This window comes from Pogonomyrmex barbatus, unplaced genomic scaffold (assembly GCF_055798465.1).
Source record: "Pogonomyrmex barbatus isolate J1 unplaced genomic scaffold, ASM5579846v1 scaffold11, whole genome shotgun sequence".
NCBI classification, from domain to species: Eukaryota; Metazoa; Arthropoda; class Insecta; order Hymenoptera; family Formicidae; genus Pogonomyrmex; species Pogonomyrmex barbatus.
In genome coordinates, this window is record NW_028297107.1 from 647,006 (window position 1) to 670,622 (window position 23,617).

At 39.4% G+C, this 23,617-nt stretch overlaps 2 protein-coding genes across 8 annotated transcripts; one reads left to right on the top strand and one right to left on the bottom strand.

Annotated features, from left to right (window-relative positions):
* Positions 1-333: 333 nt before the first annotated feature.
* Positions 334-13,939, top strand: LOC105426861 (alpha-2-macroglobulin-like protein 1). Its single transcript, XM_089070992.1, has 25 exons — positions 334-596; positions 1,642-1,814; positions 3,419-3,660; positions 4,061-4,177; positions 4,256-4,422; positions 4,504-4,612; positions 4,764-4,997; positions 5,143-5,385; positions 5,564-5,895; positions 6,056-6,423; positions 7,051-7,202; positions 7,288-7,438; positions 7,538-7,688; positions 7,897-8,125; positions 8,365-8,570; positions 8,828-9,177; positions 9,281-9,525; positions 9,588-9,839; positions 10,102-10,494; positions 11,032-11,266; positions 11,593-11,765; positions 12,018-12,207; positions 12,342-12,686; positions 12,920-13,144; positions 13,231-13,939. The coding sequence occupies exons 1-25, from the start codon at positions 520-522 to the stop codon at positions 13,428-13,430; spliced, it is 5,559 nt and encodes a 1,852-aa protein (XP_088927118.1). The 5' UTR covers positions 334-519; the 3' UTR covers positions 13,431-13,939.
* A 199-nt stretch (positions 13,940-14,138) lies between these two features.
* Positions 14,139-23,349, bottom strand: LOC105426843 (uncharacterized). Of its 7 annotated transcripts, none has more exons than XM_011638247.3 (13): positions 22,417-23,349; positions 21,240-21,301; positions 20,485-20,558; positions 20,268-20,352; positions 20,086-20,177; positions 19,709-19,998; positions 19,311-19,610; positions 18,933-19,061; positions 18,416-18,485; positions 18,033-18,332; positions 17,822-17,961; positions 17,369-17,721; positions 14,139-16,612 (listed from the first exon to the last, which is right to left on the bottom strand). In XM_011638247.3, exons 1-13 carry the CDS (start codon positions 22,486-22,488, stop codon positions 15,886-15,888), a joined length of 2,694 nt encoding a protein of 897 aa, XP_011636549.2. In that variant the 5' UTR covers positions 22,489-23,349; the 3' UTR covers positions 14,139-15,885. The 7 variants fall into 7 exon arrangements, with proteins under 7 accessions (XP_011636549.2, XP_088927119.1, XP_088927122.1 ...); XM_089070993.1 differs by having other exon boundaries at positions 18,416-18,572; XM_089070996.1 differs by lacking the exon at positions 21,240-21,301 and having other exon boundaries at positions 18,416-18,572.
* Between the last annotated feature and the right edge of the window lie 268 nt (positions 23,350-23,617).

Genomic DNA, 23,617 nt, shown 5'->3' on the forward strand with positions numbered 1-23,617 from the left:
GAAATTTTGGGAGAACGGAATTTTAACTCTCACGCGAACGCGAGGCATCGAGAATCCCTGCGTCCAGGGGTCCAGGAGGAGTACACGAAATAAATAAAGAAATTCTACTTGGCTGGCTCGGAACTGGAGAACTGACGTCAATTCCCAGGAAGCCAATTCCGGCGAAACCGGCGACGTAGGAAAGGACACTAAAGCGTCGCACGGTCGGTGGCCGGCGACGCGACGTGGCCGGTACTCGCGATTTAACCCGCGCCCCCCCCCCTCCCCCCGCGCGTAACCCTCTCCTCCTTGCACGGGCTCGAGGGGGTTAATGATAAAAGTAGCCGGCACGAACATCGCGCCTTCAGTCGGTCCGCGGCCTCCTCGTTGACTGCTGTTTTCCCGCCGCTCTCTCTCGAGCTGGGAAGAGGAAGCGCATCGCGAAGTTCGGAGTGTGGAAGTTCTTTCGTTAATATGCCCGTGACGATCTGAGATTCTCTGGAGAACCACGCGTCGGACGGTGCAAACCTCGAGTCGATCATGCATAAGTTAATCGTGCTTCTCTGCCTGTTCCACGCGTGCCTACTGCCCTGCGAAGGCGGCACGACTGCCAATCGGTAAAGACAACCCTTTCGGCATCCTTGGCGAAAATAACGGTCGGACGACTCTCGGCGGTCATCGATTACACGCTCGCGGATTCTTCGTTATCGCCGGGAATAATGCTAGCGATGCCTTGTTACGCACTAATTTAATAATAGCTACATCGATTTTTCCTTATGATAAACTCCGCGAGAGTGTAAGACGCTGCTGAGCCATGAGAGCTTGGGAAAAAAAAAAAAAAAAAAAAAAAAAAAACACTCTTAAAGACGTACAAAACAGCGTACGTAACAGATTGCGAAATGTCCGAGCGATATGTTTAATATGCGTATCTAGCGTATGCATATCTAGCGTACTTTTGCTATCAAGACGAAATCCGAATTTTGAGAAAATTTTGGAGTGAAGTGGTTTTCCTGAACGTATCTCTTGCGCTTTGCCGTTTAAGGAGTTTAAATGGAGAAATTTTGGATTTTCAAAACTTGGGTGATGTTACAATTATAATAATTATCATATTCTTTAGTCTTCTATCAGCAACTGTAATTCCTTGGTATAAAACTGAATATTAATTGTACTTAAGCTAAGAAATTAGTCCAAAGTTTTCTCAAAGATTGAGAAGAATCTCTCGTCTCAAAGATAAAAAAAAAACTTTTACTGAAACATCTAAAAATTCGATCAGATCTGAAAATAATTTTGTCGGGCCATCAATAAAATATTTTTGTAGAACGTCAAAAATTGATTGCTAGAAACAATTTTTTTCAATATTGTCATCATGCTTAAACATCCGTAATAATAAAATTATTTTCACATCTATATCTGGCTAAATCTTTAAATCCTTCAGCAAATACTATTCTTCCCACGTATCCTTTTTACGTTTATCTTCACCAATTAGTAGATTAACTTTAATCTCGATTTAACCTACTCTTTATCTTTTTCTAACTTTTAGAATTAAAGAAGATTAGAATTAAAGAACAGCAGATTAAATCAGCGATTAAAGTCAATCTACGCTAATAGAATTAGTACGCTTCTCGCGCTTGATTTAATCGGCAATTCCGATTGTTCCTTTAGAGGATACGTCTTCACCGCGCCAAGAAGATTCGTGGCCGGCGAAACCGAGAGCGGCTGTTTGTCGCTGCACAATCTCGAGCCACCGGCGCACGTTGTCCTGGAGCTGCTGTCTCCGGCGGGTACGAGCGCGGATGACGAGATACTTACCAGGACGAACGGCATCGTCAAGACAGGCAAGTCCTTCTCAAATTTTCTAAACGATATATCATCCAATTTTCGAAAGTTTAATTTGCGCAATATTTTTCCCCAAAAATAGAGCGCCCCACAACTGACAGAAGAAACACTTTCGCTGAAGTATTTAAAAATTTGGCTAGATACAAATCTGAAAATAATTTACCATGGACCATTAATATATTTATAGGAAGACGTTCAAATTAAATCGTTAAAATTCAAAGTTGCCAAAAAAAAATTATATAAAAAAAAATTTTGCCGTATTATCATCGTGCCTAAATGTTTTATAATAATAATTCTGATGGTCCTATTATTTTTCATTCTATATCTATATTTAGCCAAATTTTTAGACACTTCAACAAAAAACTATTATTTTCGTGTAGAAAATAAATACGCGAAGATACACCGGGATATTGAATACTTTTCCGTGCTTAATGTTCCTGTAATCTTTTAATTTACGCGTTCCTCTATTTCTCAGGTACAGAGTTTGATGCTCGCGTATTTACGTCTGGGGATAATCGAGTATTCGAATACGACCCGGCATGTTATCGCGTCGCGTGCGCGATAACGTGTAATCGTCGAAAATACGACGGATTCCTATGTTCTATTCAGGGACGTAGCAACGAGATAGGAGAAGAAAGGGCGATATCGAGCGAACGAGTAGTCCTTAAAGGGAGCATCCCAAGCAGCACATATCGATTGACAAACCGATCAACCAACATCGGGGTTACCAATTTTGGCTAACGTCTGGTCGACATTTTGTCAAGCAATGGTGAAGCTGCTCGGGACGATAAAGAACCGACTATGTGATTTATTTAGGAATTTGACGAAGAGTTTATTTTCGGGCACTCGGCTACGCTACTGAACCGCGTCCCGGTCTTTCCTCCTTCTTCCCTCGCAGCTCGAATCGGACGCTTTAAACAAATCATAAATTGAAATTGTCGCCGCTTCCTGCGGGGGAGCTAAATGAGCCGAGTCTCTCGCCGAAGGGGAAATAAGTAATCGCTCGGGATCACATGGGAAACCCATCTGTATTGTTATGCACGGGGTGAACAACAAGTACGGGGCCTGATCAAGGTCCGAGTTTATCGTATCGTTTAAGATTGATGTCGCAGATGCGCGGAAAGATTTATCGATGAATCGTTAAAAAGATAAGGTGGTCAATAGAGTTCGCGAAACGAAGATTCTACGCGGTAGAGTATTTAATGACGTAAAAATGATGTAAATGGCTTAATATGCAAATACATCTTTCTTTCTTCCTTTCGATACATCCTTCAGCATCCGTACTTTTGTTAGCAAGATAACACGTTTCTGCGGTGCACATCTATGTACATTTTAGTTCAGATATATTTATTTCAGTTTCTACTTATATTAAACATAAAATATTTTTATCTTATTAAAAACATCTTTTACGCGTGATCGTTTTAATTCGAATCATTTGAAATTACGTGGTCGTATTTAATGGCGATTGCTAACGCGACAATTAAACAAATCAATTTATTCTTATGCTATTAGAGACTTGTCATTAAATAATTTATATCAAATATTGCTTAAAAAATAAGAACAAAATTCAAATATTGATTCGCTAATGTTTGTTCGTTAATAGGAATAGAAACATGCCTTGAACTGGCCGTACCTTTTACGAAATACTTCAATGGACGATTGCGATTGAAAATAAAATTCGATAAATATCCCGACTATGTCGTGGAAACGGAAAAGGAAGTTTACATCGAACATGATTCCTTAATTACATTCGTCGAGACGGATAAGCCGGTTTACAAGCCTGGGCAAGATGTAAACATTAGAATCCTCATGCTCAAACACGACTTGAAGCCATGGAAAAAAACGGTTTGTCGATCATTATTCATTAATAGAATGAGTATAAATACAAAAAAATCAATTTAGTTTAGTACAGTAATACACACACACACACACACACACACACACACACACACACACACACACACACACACACACACACACACACACACACAGTATCTACAAATTTGGCCAGAAAATAATTATACATGTTTGTTAATTGATTGTTAGAATATAAAAAAATTTACAATATTAGAATACAGAGAACTTCATACTTAAGCTATGATAATTTTGAAAGCCTAACAAAATTATTTTTGACTCTACATCTGACCAAATATTTTGACAAAATTGTTTTTTCGTGTAAATTCTAATAGTAAAATCAGTTAGAAAGAAAAAAAAAAAAACATCAAGCTTTTACCTCTTTTACTAGATACCAAAAGTATGGATTGAGAATCCATCCGAGGTACGAGTGGCGCAATGGGCGAACGTCAGTACCGAAAATGGGATGGCACAATTAAAATTCACCCTATCTTCGGAGCCAAGTCCGGTAATACGATCGTGACTCCAAAGTCGAAGGGAATATTGATAACGAAATATACTAAAGTTGCTTTTTGTGCTACTCTAGGGTACCTGGGAAATTAAAGTGGAAAAGAGAAGATCGCAACCGCAATTGGTCCATACAACTGTATTCGAGGTGAAGAAGTACGTTCTGCCGAGGTTCCAAGTGACCATAACTTCACCGGGATACATCCTCGCGGATGCGGAGAACGTCACGTGGAACATATGCGCAAAGTAAATCCTCCGTTCCGATAGCCGCCGGCGAATCGAGGCGTTCGCCGTATCTGCACGAGACTATCTTATTATGTTTTATAGATACAGCTATGGCAAACCGGTCAAGGGTAAATTGCTCTTAAAATCAACGCCTCAGATACCGACATGGAGGAGGAAGCCTAATCTCCCGGAAATACATTACGAAACGGAGGTCAATAACTCCTTTAATTGTTAATACTATAAACATGAATCAAATTATATCTGGTTTATAAAGATGTGGCTAATATAAGATTTGGCTTGAATATTTTTTCATATGACTTTCGGTATTCCGCGAAGGATTCAAAACTAATCGATCGTTACAGCTGGATTCGCCGGACGGTTGCACCGAATTTGTGCTGTCGGGCGCGGTGCTCGGGCTTGCTCAATGGAAAGTGGCACCGAACAATATCGTCCTCATAGCTAACTTTACTGAAACTGGCACCGGCGTAGTAGAGACAACGATCAGTCGAACCGTGGTCGTGCATCAAACCTTAAAACTGGAATTTCTACCGTACACGCCAAAATACTTCAAGCTGGGTTTGCCGTATCACGGAAAGGTATAAGTCGCGAGTAATCGATAGAACTCGTAGCTCCTATTTTTAATTCCTCTATATACTTTATGTATTTATAAATCTTTCGGAATCTCTGTTTTGCGTGATTCTAAATGAAATATATTTTTTATGAGATAAATGTCTTTTACAGTTACGTGTCTCGCGACACGACGACACTCCGGCGCCGCATGAGAAGATTCAGCTTTGCGTGCGAGTACGCGGTAAGGACGAGTGGCTTCGCGTGGTAGTCGAATGCCGCAACTTCACATCCTCGTCCGACGGCTTCGTCGATTTTGTCGTACCACCGCCCCACAAGAACATCGTCCTGCTGAGTTTCGTCGCGACTGGAGTCGACTATCCTACGAAATATTATTCGCCGGACACGCGTTGGCGAGTACGTTATACGGATATATTAAATAGTTATCATACATTCTGAAACAAGAGTTACCTCCAAGCGATTACATACAAGATATTTTATTCTTATTCAGACATTTTCTTGAGTTATTAATTCTCGAATAATTTGTCAATAATTTAAAATCTGTAAAGTTGCACCTGTAATTTATCGCGATTAGGTTTTCATGGATCAACCATCGGCGCATATTGAGGTGAATCCTTGGTACTCACCATCGGACAGCTATCTGGCGGTAGCCCGGGGATATCAACCGATCGTGTGCGGTGAAAAATACTCGTTCAACGTCATGTACACGGTGCCGGCGAAAAGCAAAAGCAACGAGTCCATTTCCTTCCATTACTCAATCAATTCCAAGGGAGATTTGTTGATATACGGTCATGTCAAACATCGGCCGACTAGAGACACGGTTTTGAATTACTCGGAATTCCGAAATCTCCTAGGTGCCGTCGAAACGCCAGGAAATAAGACGGATCAGGGCACCGTTGCTCACAGGTATTATATTTTACACAGATAATATTTTACCATTCCAAGAGTATTTTTCAAAATGTATTTTTAAAAATCTTTAAAGAATTTTATTTACTTAAAAGAATTGGGAAACATAAATTGTAAAATTTTTCATATTGTGACTTTTAATTTCTTTTTTTTTTTTAAGATTTCCTCTTAGCGTCAAGATCACCCCATCTATGGCACCAGTTTCCGAATTGCTGCTCTACTACGTTCGTTTGGACGGTGAGATCATCGCTACCACGTATTCCATCAAAGTGGGACATTGCTTCGAGAACAAAGTAAAGACCGCCTGGCATACCGATGCTCAAACCCCCGGAACAGCCACTCAGTATCACGTGGAAGCCGCCCCTTGGTCCCTCTGCGGCATCTCGGCGGTCGACAAGTCGACTCGTTTCTTAGCAGGAGCCAAAGCGAATTTGATTGACGCTGATCAGATCTTCGAGCGGTTGAAGAGGTTCATGGAACCTCTCGAGCCGGAGCCACGTCCTATCTGGACGTGGACTCATTGCAAAGGTATGCAAGATGTCTATGCAGATAAACCAAATACAACAGTACATTAATCTTTAGTTCTCTTACCTCAATATATGTTTTTATTGGATTTTCTAATGTTTATTATTCAAAGTCATTACGATGAAGTCGATAAAATTTATTGAAAATTTACTTATGTAGAAGAAAAAAATTGTAAAAAAACTCATTCCTATATAAAAAAAAATAATATTATTTTGTTTTTTTAACATAAACTTAATTTATAAATAAAATATTAAATTTATTTGATGATATTGTAATTATTTTACTATTTAGAATATTTTAATTTCCAAAAATTATGATATTCTAATTTAATATAAATAATGATTTTTAAAATTAATTTTTAATTTAACTAAAGTTAATTTAATTTTAACGCAACTTTCAACTGATTGTAAGTTAGTTTTTTATTCATGTAACTTTTAACTAAATTAATTTTAAAGTCACTAACTTTAATTTAATTTCGTTAAAAAATAATATTAACTATCCAATCCTCTCTCTACGAAATAAAAGTTTATATATTTCTAAAAACAAATGATTATGACATTATTCGCTTAACAATAGAACAATTTGTTCCGTAAAACAATTTATTTGATCTGACATGTAAATTCCTCGCAGCTACGTCATACGAAGAAACAATGAACGTGGAATTCGATCATCTGCCAATGCCCGCGTTTGAGGAATCACCCACGTGGGCACGTAAACGAAGAAGAAGAACGGCAATATACAACGGACTTGTGAATTACGTAGACGCCATACAAGCGTTCGATGTGAGAACTTTTTGGAAATGTAAATAAATTCTAAGATTATAAGAACGGTAATTAAATGTCAATTGGATCCTTCTTCGTATTTCAGGACTTTGGAGCTGTCGTGATGAGTGATCTGATACTCGAAACGCGACCATGTCTTCAACGTCGCCTAAGAGGAAGAGCCAGGAGTAGGAGTAAGAGCCCGATTCCTTTCCTGTCGGCCTCCTCGGAGCCTCTACCGGATACGGTAGACGCTGGTGCGTTAAAGAAACAAGTTATTAAGATACATAAGTAGCTTTCCAGAGTAGCTTTTCTGTTTTACGTCCTATATTTGTTATACTGTATCATCTTAATAGGAATGTTTAAAATGGCGAAGACTTTGCCCATGGCGTATCCTTTATTAAATGTGGGTCCCGAGCAGGGTGGATACGTGGATCAAGTGCCGGACCAGCCTACTCTCAGATCTTATTTTCCCGAAACGTGGCTGTGGGAATTGGTGCCGACAGGGTATATATATCTAAATTTTTATGAAATATTTAGCTGTCTCCGATTAATTTTTAAATATTATTTTACTTTACCGTTTTTAAACACACGGAGAAGAATACATTTCAACTTTTTATCTTTACTTTTTAATATGCGATTATAATGAAAAAAGCCTTTAATTTACGTTTAATTTATATTAACTTACAAATGTTTTTTTCTTTGTTCTTTGTAGAAAAGAAGGTAAAGTGACGGTGGAACGTACTCTGCCTCACAGCATTACCGATTGGATCGGATATACCGCGTGCGTTTCACCTACGCATGGTCTTGGGATAGCACCACCGACAACCATCACAGGATTCCAACCGTTCTTCCTCGATTACAGCTTGCCATACAGCGTGAAACGTGGAGAAATGTTACGCATGAAAGTTTCCTTGTTTAATTATATGCAACACAGTTTACCGGTAAGTCCTCAACTCTGAAATCACGAGCATTCGACGTTTGTTTCATTCTTTTTCTACTCGAGAATTTTACGTAATATTTTTATAAAATTTAAGTGGAAATGAAATAAAATACAAATTGAATATCAACGTAAACATATTAAATTACGAATAAGATATATTTTAGACACACATGAACTCTTGAATAATAATTGAGAAATGTTGAATATAAAGTCGATCGAACGATGGTTTGGCGTTTGCAGGTCAAAATCAAGTTGGAAGATGCAACGGGACTCGACTTGCATCTGTCGCATGCAGTCGCTTCGTTCTGCGTGAAACCACGAGACAGCGTGGTTCATGAGTATATTCTCAGACCACGAGTCCTCGGCGACGTTAACATTACGGTTTCCGCCTCGATCGATTCGGAATACGCCGAACCGTGTGGCCCGGAAGTGCTTCTATACACACGGTAAATAATCCAGTTCGAATGTATTTTTTTATTAATTTTTTTTTTTTTAGAATTCACGCATTCGTCATAAATATATATGAAAATTCACTTTAATTAAAAAAAAGAACGTAAGTTTGGCGAGAATAAAATTTTGAACATTGCATGTAATATTAAAGAATAAAAAGTTTCTGATACTTTGATGATCGAAATATAATTTAACTTAAGCGTTGGAAATTGTTATAATCGATAGTATTCGGTAATTCGCTAATTTTTTTCAGGGATGTGATTGTAAAGCCGATACTGGTGTTGCCGGAGGGCTTCCCCGTAGAAATGACGAAATCCGCGTTTATTTGTCCGAAGGACTTCAGCGACGATTCCACAATAACTTGGAATCTCGAGCTACCCGATGATTTGATACCCGAGAGCGCGAGAGCGTATGTCTCTCTAATAGGCGACATTTTGGGACCAGCCCTCGAAAATCTAGACAATCTCGTGCGCTTGCCAATGGGATGCGGCGAACAAAACATGATCCTCTTTGTCCCCAACATCCACGTGATCGGCTACCTGGACACGACCGGAGTCGAGAATCCGGAGCTGAGAGCAAAAGCAGTCAGAAATATGGAGAAAGGTACGCGCTCGAACCTGATCCGATTTTAGTTTGTGATTGAGGATATGTATTTTTTTTTTTACATATATATATATATATATATATATTCGATCGTGCGACACAGGATACCAGCGAGAATTGATATATAGACATCCGGACGGCTCGTACTCCGCATTCGGTCCGGAAAGCTTGGAAGACGGTAGTTCGATCTGGCTCACCGCATTCGTGATAAAATCCTTCGCTCAAGCAAAGAGTATAATTCACATCGATGAACGAGATTTGAAAATTTCCGTAAAATGGATGGTGAAGAAGCAATTGGAAAACGGATGCTTCCCGGTGATCGGCAGGGTATTCCACAAGGATATGAAGGTATTATATGGCATTCAAGCCCAAGGAGAAGCGACATTTAATATTTTTAAATGTGTTCGCAGGGTGGTTTGCAGGATGACGACAGTTCTTCCTCGGCGTTAACGGCATACATCCTGATCTCGCTCTTAGAATCGGGCGTACCGTTAACTGCATCACTCATTAATAACGCTCTCCATTGTCTGGAGAAAGGAATGGAGGACGATGGCGGTACGACGTACACGGCAGCTCTATCCACTTATGCGCTAACATTATTGGAGCATCCAAAGGCGAACAACAGCATGAAATCGCTTATGAAACGTGCCACGCGGAACAACGTACGAAATTACAAATAACAAAATTAATTCTGACTTTAATGTAAACAATCTTGTAAGACAAATTTTAGCTTTTTTAACGATGAATCTTCTGAATGTAATCTTCACAGGAAATTTTCTTTTTTGGAAACATGGTGTCTTAAACATACACCATAAATCTTCATTCATCTTCATAGATGCAAATCGGAACAGCGTCGTCCTAAATCGACATAGATAAAAACTCCGACTGCAATCTCCCGATGCAAATTTCCGTTTGTTTTCGTAGGATCTTCTCTGGTGGGAAGACAAGCATAAACCGTCATTAGGATTGAGCATTGAAATGACAGCGTATGCGGTGCTGTCGTTGGTGAAATTAGGCGGCGAGACGAACATGGTCGAGGCACTGAAGGCAGTCCGCTGGATGTCGAAGCAGCGCAACGCAGAGGGTGGTTTCACGTCCACTCAAGACACCGTGCTCGGTCTGGAGGCTCTCACGAAGTACGCCGCCGCGATGTCGAGCAACACCACGGATCTCTCGGTGCTCGTGACCGCCGGTGAAGTGGATCAAGTTTACAGAATGCACAATGACAATCGCATGATTCTCACGCAGATTCGTCTGCCTGTGATACCCACGATAGTCGAAATCTTCGCCGAGGGTGAAGGCTGCGTCTTAGTACAGGTATAGCCTCGTTTTTTTATATGTAGAATATTGTTTCAAATATACTTGTATACTCGCCAAAATCAGAAATTCGCATAAATGCATGGAAAAAGTAATAATTTTGCTGTTGCACATTCGTAATGACAACGATAACATTTAGTTGATGCATCGAATCATTCGTTATTAAATAAAGAAACGGTGTCTTCCTGCAAGAATAGAAAAAAAGAGTATATTTTCCGAATATATTTGATCTTTAGAATCACATTTGCTATTAAAGCAAAAAAGCGTTAGCAAATATATTTAATGGAGCAAAATCACTACTGTTCAGAAAAGCATTAATGATTAAGTAAGAATCAATTTTATAGCAAAATAATTTGAAATAATAGATCTAATAAAATTATATTTAGCAAAGAGCAATTAATAATTTTTATTAAATCTTATTGCTGTCCATAGTGACTAATAAATTTTGTTGAGCAAATTATTTTTTTCCGTATGAGGAATAACTTTTTAAAAATATTTTAATGTTTGTCAGAAAACGTAAAACTGTTATCTTTTTAGAGCAATATAAAATACAACGTTGCACATGCAACCGGCTCCGAGGCTTTTGACCTCTCGGTTAATGCAGCTTCCGCAACATGGGTAGACGAATGCTCGATGCAAAAGATCACAATTTGCACGCGATATAAAATGGCAGATGGAGAAAGTAACATGGCATTACTGGAAATTGGCATGATAAGCGGATATGTCCCGGATCGCACGAGCCTCCATTCATTGTTGGAAGATCCAGCCACGAGTGAGTAATCAAGATTAGAATAATCGCGATATTATGCATTAGACAATGCAATTTTTGCAATTTGTTAAAAAAAAACGATTGCAAATTGACGAAAGCATCTACAAGTAAAAAGCGATTCATTAAGTTTGAGACATTCTATAAATCTGTGAAATAAATCGCGATTGTTTTCATAATTATTTTAACATTATTTTATTTATAAAAAGAATATTAGGAAATCGCAATTGCTGTTATATATGCTGTTATATATAATATTAATGTGCACTATATAAGGAACATTAAAATGGAATTCATTTCTGACTTGATCAACGTATCGCGAATATTTGCAGAAGTAAAACGTTTTGAAGAGGATCGCGGTATTGTCACTATTTACTTCGACAAGTTGATTAACCAAAAGACCTGTATATCGTTTACGGTGACCAGAGAAAATATAGTGGACAGACTCGAACCAGCGAATGTAAAACTCTACGATTACTATCAACAGGAGTTGACAATATCTAGCGTAAGTTTACAAATTTTACAAGTTTTACAATCATTAAACACACACACACACACACACACACACACACACGCGCGCGCGCGCGCGCGCGCGCAGAGAGGGGGTATCTTCAAACTATCAGAGTTCTTTTTAAGAGCTTCTTTAAATATTTTAAGATGAAAATCCTAATACAAAAATATATATGTGTGTGTGTGTGTGTGTGTGTGTGTGTGTGTATTTCATAATATTCATATTTTCTATTTTTCTATTTTTCAGAGCTACAGTTTTGCGCCAACTTGCAGCAGTGCCACTCCGAGCGAAGAAGCGGAGATTCCGGTGCCGATAGAAGTGCAACAAATGGGCAAAGATATCGCGAAGAAGGACATCGTGGAAAAGGAGGGAACAGTCGAAATTGAAAAGGCAGCCGAAATTCCGGATGATGGCAACGGAACTGTAGAGCAAATAGGTAATGCGAGTCAAAATCCAGGACATCGGCTAAAGCCGCCAATTAGTCTAATCTAGTCAAGTAACTTTGTGACAAAGTAAACTGGAAGAAAATTCTTCTCTCACGATATCTTAAATTTTTCAAATTTTTCTCAGTACCACAAAGAGAAGCTGGAAGCGGTCAAACACCGGACGAGCCAGACATCAATCTAAATCCCGTGTTCGATAGACTTGGACCTCCCAATATAGATCTCGAGGATATGGAGGTACCGTTCTCGACTTTCAACAAGCCAAGTCAAGATCCTCTCGCAACGGATTTTGAAGGAAATCCGCATTTCGTCGTGGTTGATCACGAGCTGGCGACTCCCGAAGGTATCGAAGGGCCAGTGCCGGTTTCCGTGAAGCCTGATATCGCGTATTTCGACGCCTATCCGCTGAATGTAACCAATGAAACCGATCAGAAAATCGAAGCGGATTTGAGCAACACACAATTGCAAACATGTATGTATGTAAATTCAAACTAATAAGTATGAAAGTTATTATATAACAAAATTAAAAGCCAGAACACGCCTCGGTTCTTCTTTTTTCAGAAGAACTTTGACAGTATCTCACGCTTGCTTCAATTTATGCGCGATATCTTTTTCAAGCCAATTAATATCTTGCCAATTTAGAAATTATCTTAAATTGGCAAGATATTAATTTTCTTCTTATCGATAATCAGAATTATTTTTCAGTACCTTTCGGTTCGAACGAGTCCTGCCCTGTATGCTCCGATGAATTACCGCCGAACATCAATGACCTTTATTGCTCCGCCAGTAGTGTCGCGAAGGCGGCGATCAGACGATTGCGAAAGGCAAGATTCCTATTAGACATGCAATCGTCGCGCGAAGTCAAACGTCTGCATTCGACGATTGCATTTGTGTTAAGACCCAATTGTTCCTGTCCGCCTTTAGATAACCGTAAGTGTATGATTAGGTACATACAATTATGGCTCTTTCATATCATAATTATTTTGTTATATCACTGTTTCTAATTTGAATTCCAGCTGGAAGTCTAGCATTGCTGATGCACTTCGAGGACAGCGAGTTTGCTAAACGCTCGCATAATTGGTATATCTTAGATGAACAGGTTTCTATATACGGACTACCATCGATCGGTGGTGTTCCACGTGAGATATTAGACGCTCGTGCAACGTGCGCGAATCAAGATAACAGCGCATCTCTTAATCTTCCTATGGCTGACTGATCTTCGGCATTCCGCCGATATCCATATATCGAATGCGAATAATAGGACACGTCATGTGTCATATTATTTGAAATAATCGAGAAAGAAATTTTCAGGCGCGTACAAAAATTAAATATGCGAACTATACTCGAACTAGGATAAGCTTGACTCTGACTTGAACCACGAAATCCGTCATTATACCTTGATTCATTAATTGTAATACGCTTTGCATGTAACCTGGAGGTAAATGTTACACAGGGTATTTCAATCAACATCGGACACATTTTGAATTACACTCATCTGTGAATCTCTCTTCTCCTGCATGTCACATATTTTGACATCACGAACTTCGCCATAAGACGCGGAGTATACGATGGGAAAACATAATATCTGATAGTCATACAGTGTCATTTTTACAGCGAAGTTATATTACATTTATACCGTAACTCCCGTAATTTTTGTGAATAGCAAATAATTGACGAGTTATTACATAAACTGTGTAAATAAAACAGCGATTTATGACATAATAATTGAGTAATTTAATGCATCAGTAAAACATTAACATCTCTAGTATCATTTCATTTTAATATCATATTTTCCGTATCAATTTGAATATGCATTAAATTTTGAAGTAAGATGTGATAATACATCAATTCTTTTTGCAATTAACTGTAGAAAAATATTTCTAAATATTAAAAATCATATAAATTAAAAATCAACCGAATCGAATTCTACATTAAATACCGTTTATTCATAATGTATTATTTAATACAATTTTAATCCGTGATTATAATCGTCCATTTGACATTTAATGTTAATAAGATTGAGTCGGTCAGTAGCGATATTTTAATCGAATCTACCTTCTTTTCGATATTTATATTCCATGTTTCCCAAAGGACGAATACTATTAAATATCAAATGGATAGATTTTCTCTGGAAGTATTATTTATTCACGCTGTATACAGTTAAATGCAATTGAAATAAATAAAACATATACTATTGCTTACTATACACTATTCATCGCGCCGGTTCGCTACAATACCATTGAGAACTTAACTACGTAAAGGAATGAAAGGATGAAATGTAATTGGCAGTAATAAATCGGTATTCGCCGTCTATCGCGCGCTAGATGATCGAACGTGCTTTTCGGCTGCGGATGCCCGAGACAGGAATAGGCAGTGTATGTTTGCGGCGAGCATGCACTGATAGAAACGGCGAGCGACGTAAAACGATGCGCGTAAAGACACATTTGTAAAAGAAGACTCTAACAACGTGACGTGTGATATCTAATACTCAATAACGGAAGAATGCTCGGATTTCGGGACGTTCGAGTCCCGAAGATCGGAAAGAGCATCCCTTTCTCTTTTTATTTTTTCTTTTTATATTTTCTTTTTTTTTCTCTTGCCTTGAGAAACGACGCAGTGAATGTAGCTTGCAAGCGATGATGATCGTAAATATATTACCTTCGCGAAGACGCGACACATACGCTTATTAACATTTATCGACATTGAGAGAGAGATGTCGTTATAGTATATACTATTAGTAAATGTACCACCGATTCGTAACCGAGATACACCTCGACGGCGGAGAATACACTACCGGGAAAACAGCCGTCTCAACGAGATTAAACGAAAAAAAAAAAAAAAAAAAAAAAATCGTACACTAGCAAACACTAGCAAAATATCGCGCCTCTTTTATATAAAAATAAAAAATAAACTCATGAGGCGTGTATGTGATATTTTGACGGATATGCATTTACAGATTTCGCGACTCTCCGAATACACAAGCTCAATATTAAATTGTGTATGACTTTCTCGCGGGACCGCGACGATCCGTTCGTATATTCGTTTACAGACTAAGCAATGGCGACAATAAGAGCAATAAGAAAATCGTTTGTGTCAAGCTGTGTTAAGCAGAAAAAAATAGAGAACTATAAGACACAAGTTGTACTGGAGTATTGTCGTTGTATCGATACGGATCTTATAAGACAATTCCCTAATCAAATCAGTTTCCTTTATAAATATTAATACGCATTTATAAAAATCTTCCTACATGCTGCATTCTTTTCAGACATTACGCTCTACTAATGTATATCTATATATAACGCCGTTAAACCTACGCAAAGTTATTCCCGATCAATCTTTACTTAATCACGCGACATCTCAACACACGCCTTGTTATTGTACAATAAATCATATATCGATTTAATATGGAGCCTGCGTGTTTTACCTGGGATTTTTCTGCGGGCAGGCTAACTGCGACGCAACAAACGTAACGGCGGCCTCGGTTATACTTGCGCACGTAATTCAAAACTGATGCGAAAAATATAGACGGAGAATCGGAAGATACTGGTTTCTATCCGACTGGTATTTTATCGTATCTCGCGCATCGATCATGTCACGGAAACAGCATGAATCGCTCGCGAAACGCAACGCGACATCGCCACGGACTTACGCAAAAGTCGCTGCTAAACTATTCAGTAAATTTTGGGTGCCGAGCGATCGTTGATCGGACCGCTGGTTTTCCTCAACGAGGTACCCCGTCTAATCTGATCCATGAGGGAATCTCTTACTTGCAAGGGATCCATGATGGGCACGCGATTACCCATGATGCGCCTGACACTTGCGGATCTGCTCGTTCCGTTGTTGCCCTGTTGTAAAACTTGTTGTTGTTGCGCTAGTTTAGCGTTCAGCGTCTCGAGAAAACCGGGAGCAGCTGTCTTGACATTCTTGTTGGACTGCTGTTGTTGTTGTTGCTGTTGTTGCTGCTGCTGCTGCTGTTGTTCCGAGAGCGACTGTTTCCTTAGAGATTTCGGGCTACCGCTCGCGTTCACACCTGCCGTAGTATTACTACCCATGGTACCAATGAGTTTAGCGTTGAGTACTGCCATGAAACCTTGACCCACGCCGCCTGGTCCCTGTCCCTGGCTCACAGCTTGACCAACTTGGCTAGCGGCAGTACCACCGATTATGTTAGTCGTTTGCGCGCCAACAGATCCGCGTTCTTGGGATGTAGACCGGACAGCCGAGCAGGAACGTTCCACCGATGAACGAGTTATTTGTAGCACAGTATTATGTTGGACGATATTTGAAGGATTATTATGCGCTTGTTGCTGTCCGGTAGCCTTCCGTAAGAGTGACGGACTGGCCGGTGTATGTCGAAGCTCGGTCAGAGTCCTTACTGTCTCGGAAACCGAGATAGATCTGTAAGAAATTCGGAAAAATTAACGAAGCGACTGGGACTCGAATTCGGGATCCTTTGTTCATGAATCATGACACTCAGTCTATACGAGTCAGCTGTCTATAACAGCTTCACTAAGATCAACTCTCAAATCCTACCAGCTAGTCTTATGGCTTTTCATATTCCTATTCGGTCATTCTGATTAAAAAATTCACATTTGTTCTCGAATGTACTTCGTTCTTTACCGCACTCAGCGACGTCACGTTCAATTTATTTTCCAATTTCTAATGTTCCAAACAATGTTCCAATTTTGTGTCTCAACTTAACTCTTTCTCCTGATTCAACTTCTCATATTCATCGCACTCAGAATAGAGAGGCTAACCCATCTCCTTGAGCTCGATCAACTTCTACCATATCCTTGTTTGTCAATTTAAGCTCGGCATGAACCGTGTAAGAATCATCCATCCCGGACGAACTCCCAAATTATAGGAAATTTGGAAAAATTAACGAAATAATTGGAATTTGAACTCGGAATCCTTTGTTTACAAATCGTGACTCGGTCTGCACGATCACAATAGCTTCGATAACAACTTCCGAATCCTACCAACTACTTAGCCTTACGGCTTTTTATATTCTTACGGATCTACGAAAAAAGAAATATGAAGTAATGTGGACTTGCATAAAAAAAAAAAAAATTAAAAGAATTATTATTGCGATGTTGAAATTTTTAATTATAGCACAATCTATTGCGATCAAAAAGCCATAGAGCCGATTTTTACCTCTGAGGTGTAGGGCTGACTGTAGGTGAAGAGCTTTCAAGAAGAAACGCAGGTGGTGGAGGAAGATTTTCCACCTCCTCGCACACATTCTCACTCCGGTCCTCATTAACGGAAGGGGGTGCTGTAATAACGGTGGATGTACGTCTCGTTGGCGGAGGTGGTCTACTCGTCTGCTGTGCCGATCCTCTGCGTGTGATTAAAACGGCCGCAGCGCCAGGTACAGTCCATGAATTTTCGTTTTGATTGTGAAGCGAATGAGAGTGTGGTAAAGTATTTTGACTTCCGTATCCACTGCTGGATTCCAAGCTGGATTCGGACGTTTGACTTCCGGCATCTTTTTCCGGGACTTCGGTCTGAACAACGGTATGACAAAGCGTAAGCAGTGATAAAAATATATATTTGTTTTAAAATATTGTACATTTTATACTTTACTTCTTGTATGCATTCGTATACCTTATCAGTTCCTGGCGTTGTCAACGATGCCGGAGGGGGAGGCAATGGAAGCTGCATCTCTTGAGCACGACTAGCAGCTAGATTCGCCAACTCGTGCATGTTTACATACATCGGTTGCTGGAGCTGATGAGTCGCCAATTCTGCATCATAGAATCGTTATAATAATGAATCCTACATTAAAACGTAACTTACGTAATGATGTTATACGAACCTTTTGCCAAATGAGCCGGAAGAGGTAATTTAGGTTTCCCCCGAGGACTCCCAGGTGGTTCATTCTTCACTGGAATCGTCGGTCGTTCTAGACTAGAACATCTATTCGGTATAGGCGGACGATTGCCACCGTTATTTCTTCGTAGCTGCACCCTGGACAGCTGCTGATTCGAGGAAGAACATGATGAGGAAGAGGAGACTGGTGAGGCAGGTTGGCTATGGCAGCAACTGCTACCGTCGCGATCCGGGGCTTGGAATGTGTAGACGCTAAGCGCCGGTCTTTGATGTCCCTTTTCGTACGCTAAAACAGATGAAGAATAAGTTACGATTGATTTTGTAAATCGAATCGCGTTTGTGCTCGTCCGCGTTTCAATGTAGGCTTACCAGAGGAAATGGTATGTGGTCGTTCGTTCATCGCGCCCGGATTTTGTCGGTCGTACTGAGCGGATGTTTCCTGCAAATCAGGCCAAGTTGAAGTTGTCACGGGTCGTGTTACAGTGCAACTGGTACTTTGATTATTTAGAGAAGACACATTCGATACCTAAAAATCACGAGCCGCCTCTTTAGCCGACCACCAGTGATATAAGGTATAACGTACAAAAATGCATTCCCGAAGTTAAACTACAAAATCCGTTTAAAACTGGAAACATAAGCAGATCTAGTAGCATAATCACTAGGCAGTGAAAGTTCGTGAAGTCTTACACCTTGAATCTTCTATCTTCTGCCAATGAAGATTTAATGTGTACATTTCTTGGAACTTATTAATATTTAACTCTAGATTGTTGTAAAAACCGAATGTCCTTTTAAGGAATTCATCGTCGAAGAGGAGACTTTTGCCTTAACGTCCATCCTGAGAGAAGACTCATGTAACAATGTTACGGATTTTGTTAAACAACCTTACCTGATGCTCTGAAATCGGTTGATTGTACAATGTATCCTGAGACGTAAAACCAGAGTCACGGGAACTGCCACTAGTCAAGTGGCGCAGTGAGGCGATGCCGCTGATGCTGGCGGGCCTGACGCCAACTGGCTACAACGAGTATAACATCGACTACCACATACAATAAGCTCGGCGAGCAAAATTAGCAATTATACGCGATACGTGCAGTATGATTTACGTATACAACTACTAGGTGCATTGCAGCTGATGCACTAAAAACGGTGTTACCATGTCATGCGACGTGAAAAGAAATGTCTAACGGATCAGTCCGTAGAATAAAAAAGTGAAAAGAGACGAAACAAAAAAAAAAGGGAAAGGATACTGCCGTCGCGTAATTACCTGAGAAAGCGATCTGTGCCACGGGTGTCCAGACGGGCTCGGATGGCTTTTACAAGATCCACTACTGCTACTAGTTAGAGAACTGATCGAACACATAGAACTCTTCCTTGATCCAAGAGACAATGACGGGCTCGACGGTGGCGTAGCCAACGACCACTGAGTAACGTCGCAACCTTTTATGTCCGTTATTACCTGCTCGGATGCAGGCGGTAAGTGATGCGGCGATGCGGCGTGTCTTTGCAGTTGATCGGAGACCTCTTGTAGATGCGTCAATTCCATTAGCATCGCTATTTCCTCATCCTAAATGGTTGATTATACATTATATGTATGTGCACACATCGCCATTGTACGTCGTTTAACGAAACTATACACGTGTATCTTTAAGAATGTCTACTAACGAGTACAGGTTTCAGGAATCGGGCAAGGAGACAGAATCGGCCTCTCTCTTCGAGAAGGGCCGCACGGACGGCTTTTCGTTCCGTTTCCTCTAAACTCAGTCTTTTCTCCTGGACAACCGCCGCTGATGACTCCAGCATCCTATTAAGTTCCACATCACCCGGACAAGTCCCATGGCTCTGAGACTGTCCTTGGACGTGTAAGTGAACTTGAACCTTTCGTGCTTTCTTCTTTTGTAAACGTAGAGTGTCGGTAGAGCGTTTCTTTAATTCCGCCCTTGCCTTTTTGAATTCTAAAAAAACCAGTGAGACAGCGAGTTACAGACGGCATGATTCTTCTTGAAAATATAATTTATTAAACCACTGTAATAATCGTTAACCTTTGGCATGTTCTTTGTCTAAATTGATCAAAGACTTCTTCCAATCTTCCAATTTCTCTTGTAAAGGCAGTACCAAACAGTCCATAATGGCGCTTAAAAGAAGCAAATAATGAGTGTGAATGCAGAGAATGTTCGGAAATTAAAGGACTTAATTAAACTGCATGCAGGATACTTTGACATACCTAGTAAATGACTTCATACGAGTTTCTACCGCTTTATGTCTCAAACATATTCGTGTCAGTGCTGTTCCAATCTCCTTAGTTGCACCTTCATAACAAACAATGTCATTTTAATATTTCTTTGTTTTATTTTGTCCACTTAAGCGTATTCGATATATATTTAATGATTCAAATTATATAAAAATTATTATTATCGATTAATTAATTAATTAGAACTCACCTCTGGCATTAGTCGCGGCATCTGCTATTTTCTGAAAAGCCTCAAGATATGCGGAAATAGCCAAAATAGCAGCTCTGTAATAATTACATTCAAAATAAAATTCCTAAAATATTTTGAGTTGCAACAAATAATTAGAGCCCGACTGAAATTTTAATTTCGTTTTCAATTACGGCTAATTTCGATAAAAAATTGAGGTTTCGGTCGAAATTGAAAGCGAGTTTTGCCGAAACTGATCAAATTATATTCACAAATTTTAAGGTTACTGATCACAATTTGATAATATAAAATATTTATCAACATAAAATGTTTATTCTACTAATTTTGTCCAAAGACTTTAACAAATATTTTTATTTTATGTTTTGAAATTTTATTGGTAAAAAAATTAATTTGTGATATTACAGATTCTGATAATGTGTGTGTAATTATTATTTCAATTAAATTATTTATAAAGGAGAAATATATGGTGTACGTATTTTTGTACGCGTGTCTATACACATTCCTTTCCAGGATTTCCATAAAAATTTCCAGTTTTTGCCAAAACTAAAAAAAACTGTCGAACTCTATAGATAATTCCAGTTTTTATTTTATCAATAAAGTGAAATATAAAAAAAAAAGAAAGTGATCTCTGAAAATAATATAAATATATACAATTAGATGTATTATTAAATAAATCTAAAGCACAGATTTTTCTCTTTGCTTCTATAAATTCACAATTATAAAATACAATATATTTGAAATTATGCAAATGTCTTTACCTCAAGCTCGCGTGTAACTTTGTAGCTTTTGAAATCAAATCTTCCCAAAGTGGTGCTCCATTCTAAATAAAAAAAAAAAAAGAAAACAGAATATTATTACACGCGCATATGAAAAATTCGAAATTGCATTTATTGACGTAATAATCTTAGTTTTCATAGCATTAGTCAAACAGCAATCTAAATCTATATATTAGCAATAGATAATGCAATCAAACACGCCCACATATTATCAGATATATAGTATACATAACACTAGTTTGTACAATATATTTCCCAACAGGATGTTATGATTCACAGGAGGAGAAATTAAATCATGGAAATAAAGTAGAATTAAAAACCTTTCTGCTGCTGCTTAGTAAAGCAAACGTTTTAAAGATTATACAAATAATCATATCCAAACATTTTATTTACTTTACTGCAAGAAATTATAGAAACTGTATAATATAAACAATGAAAAATATCAATAGAATTGTCAGTGATTGTCTTGATATCATCTGCAGGCACAAGTATTTTCTATTTCAAAACAAATACTCGGATAAAAAATAGACAATTTATGCAAAATACAAACTGTCACTTGTTTTTTTTTTGTCAAGAAACAATTTTGATTTGTTTTCCACAAATACCAGTTGCTCTACTTTTATTTAAAAATCCAATACACTATGTTATAGATCATAACATCAAATATATAATATGAAATATTTGAAATATTGTTCCTTCCAAAACTAAGAATCTCTCGCGCGGATATGGATTATGGTTCGGAATAGATTCCGATCGAAGTTATTCCATTTTTCCTAAAAGACAATAGAAATCTAGGAAATAAACAAATTCCGATTGGAATCTATTCCAAACAATTCCATAATTATCCGCTTAATCTCGGCCGACATGTCCCGATGTCGGCCGAGGTTGAGCGAAGGAATTTCCAAAAGTAACAAAATTCCGAAGGAATGATTTCTCCCGCGAAAGAAATCATAACAGAAAAATAACAAAAACAAGAACACATTCAAAATTTTCGAGTAGAAAGGAGGAAGACTGAAATCGGAATAAGACATATGATAAAAGTAAGAATTTAAAAAATCTCCGAGTCAAAAATGCCAGGATGGATATATCCGGGATGATTTGACGCGAGAAAAACATTGAGCGCGCTCGGTCGAGCCTAATAGAAGCGGACGTTCATCACCTTCATGTCAGTGACGATCTGCTGGAACAAACCGCCCAACGCGCTGCACTCTCGCTCGATCGTCGCATCCATCCTTCTCGCTTTCCTGGACTGAGCTGGCTGGATCCGTGGAGAGGCTCGCGGCCTGGACGCGCGACGAGTTCACTTCGCGTCGTCGACGCGACGGACGTTGACGGAAACGACGCACCACCGCCAGCGGGGACGAGCGGCGCGGCCCATCATTCTCGAGACGGAAAAGGGAAGTGAGGAGAGAGACAGAGGGAAAGAGAAAAAGAGAGAGAGAGAGAGAGGGGGGGGGAGAGAAAGGGAAAGAGGACAGGCGAGGGAAAACGTCGAGGGTGACGGCGGCGAAGCGTGGACGCGTCCACGACGCCGATCCGTCGTCGTCGCGAGAGTAGACTTGACCAAACGGCAAGTGTACGTAGGGTGAACGTTCGTAACGCCTCCGCGTAAACACAACGCGGGGCGCGCAGCGTCACGCACGGCACGGCACGGCACGGCACGGCGACGCGACACGACGCGATTTGTCGACTCTCGACGTTCGACGGAACGAACGCGAACAGTCGAGGCCCGCTCGTCCGCCCGTTCGCCTATTTGCGCGCGCGAATCTGTGCTCTCGCGCTACGGTGGACCGTTGCCCCCTGCGTGGATGACCCCGTTCTAGAAATCGGGATCGATGTTATTCGGTATGCGCCATGGACGTAGGAATACGAGGACGGAGCCAGGGCCAAACTCAAATGTGCAAATGGCAGTCGAGAATTCTTGGTTGCGCACCCTTGGCTCTACCAGAGCGCGCCAGTATCACCGAAAAGTGATGTTTACTCTCATAAGAATAGAAAAATTCAATGTCTTTTCATCACCAATTTTATCGTTATCGTTTATCAGACTTCTCTTCATTTGTGTTTATCGCTTATGTTTAATAGAAGATAAAAGCTAAACTTCTATGAAAAGTTCGAACTATAGAAGACAAGAATTAAAAAAATAAAATGTTATGCAAATATTTATATAAAATTTTCACCATACATACACATCACACACACACACACACACACACACACACACACACACACACACACACACACACACACACACACACACACACACAACACATCATAATATAAATGTATATACATACATTATATATATATATATAATATATACACACACACACAATATATTTATATATATTTATATTATTAAG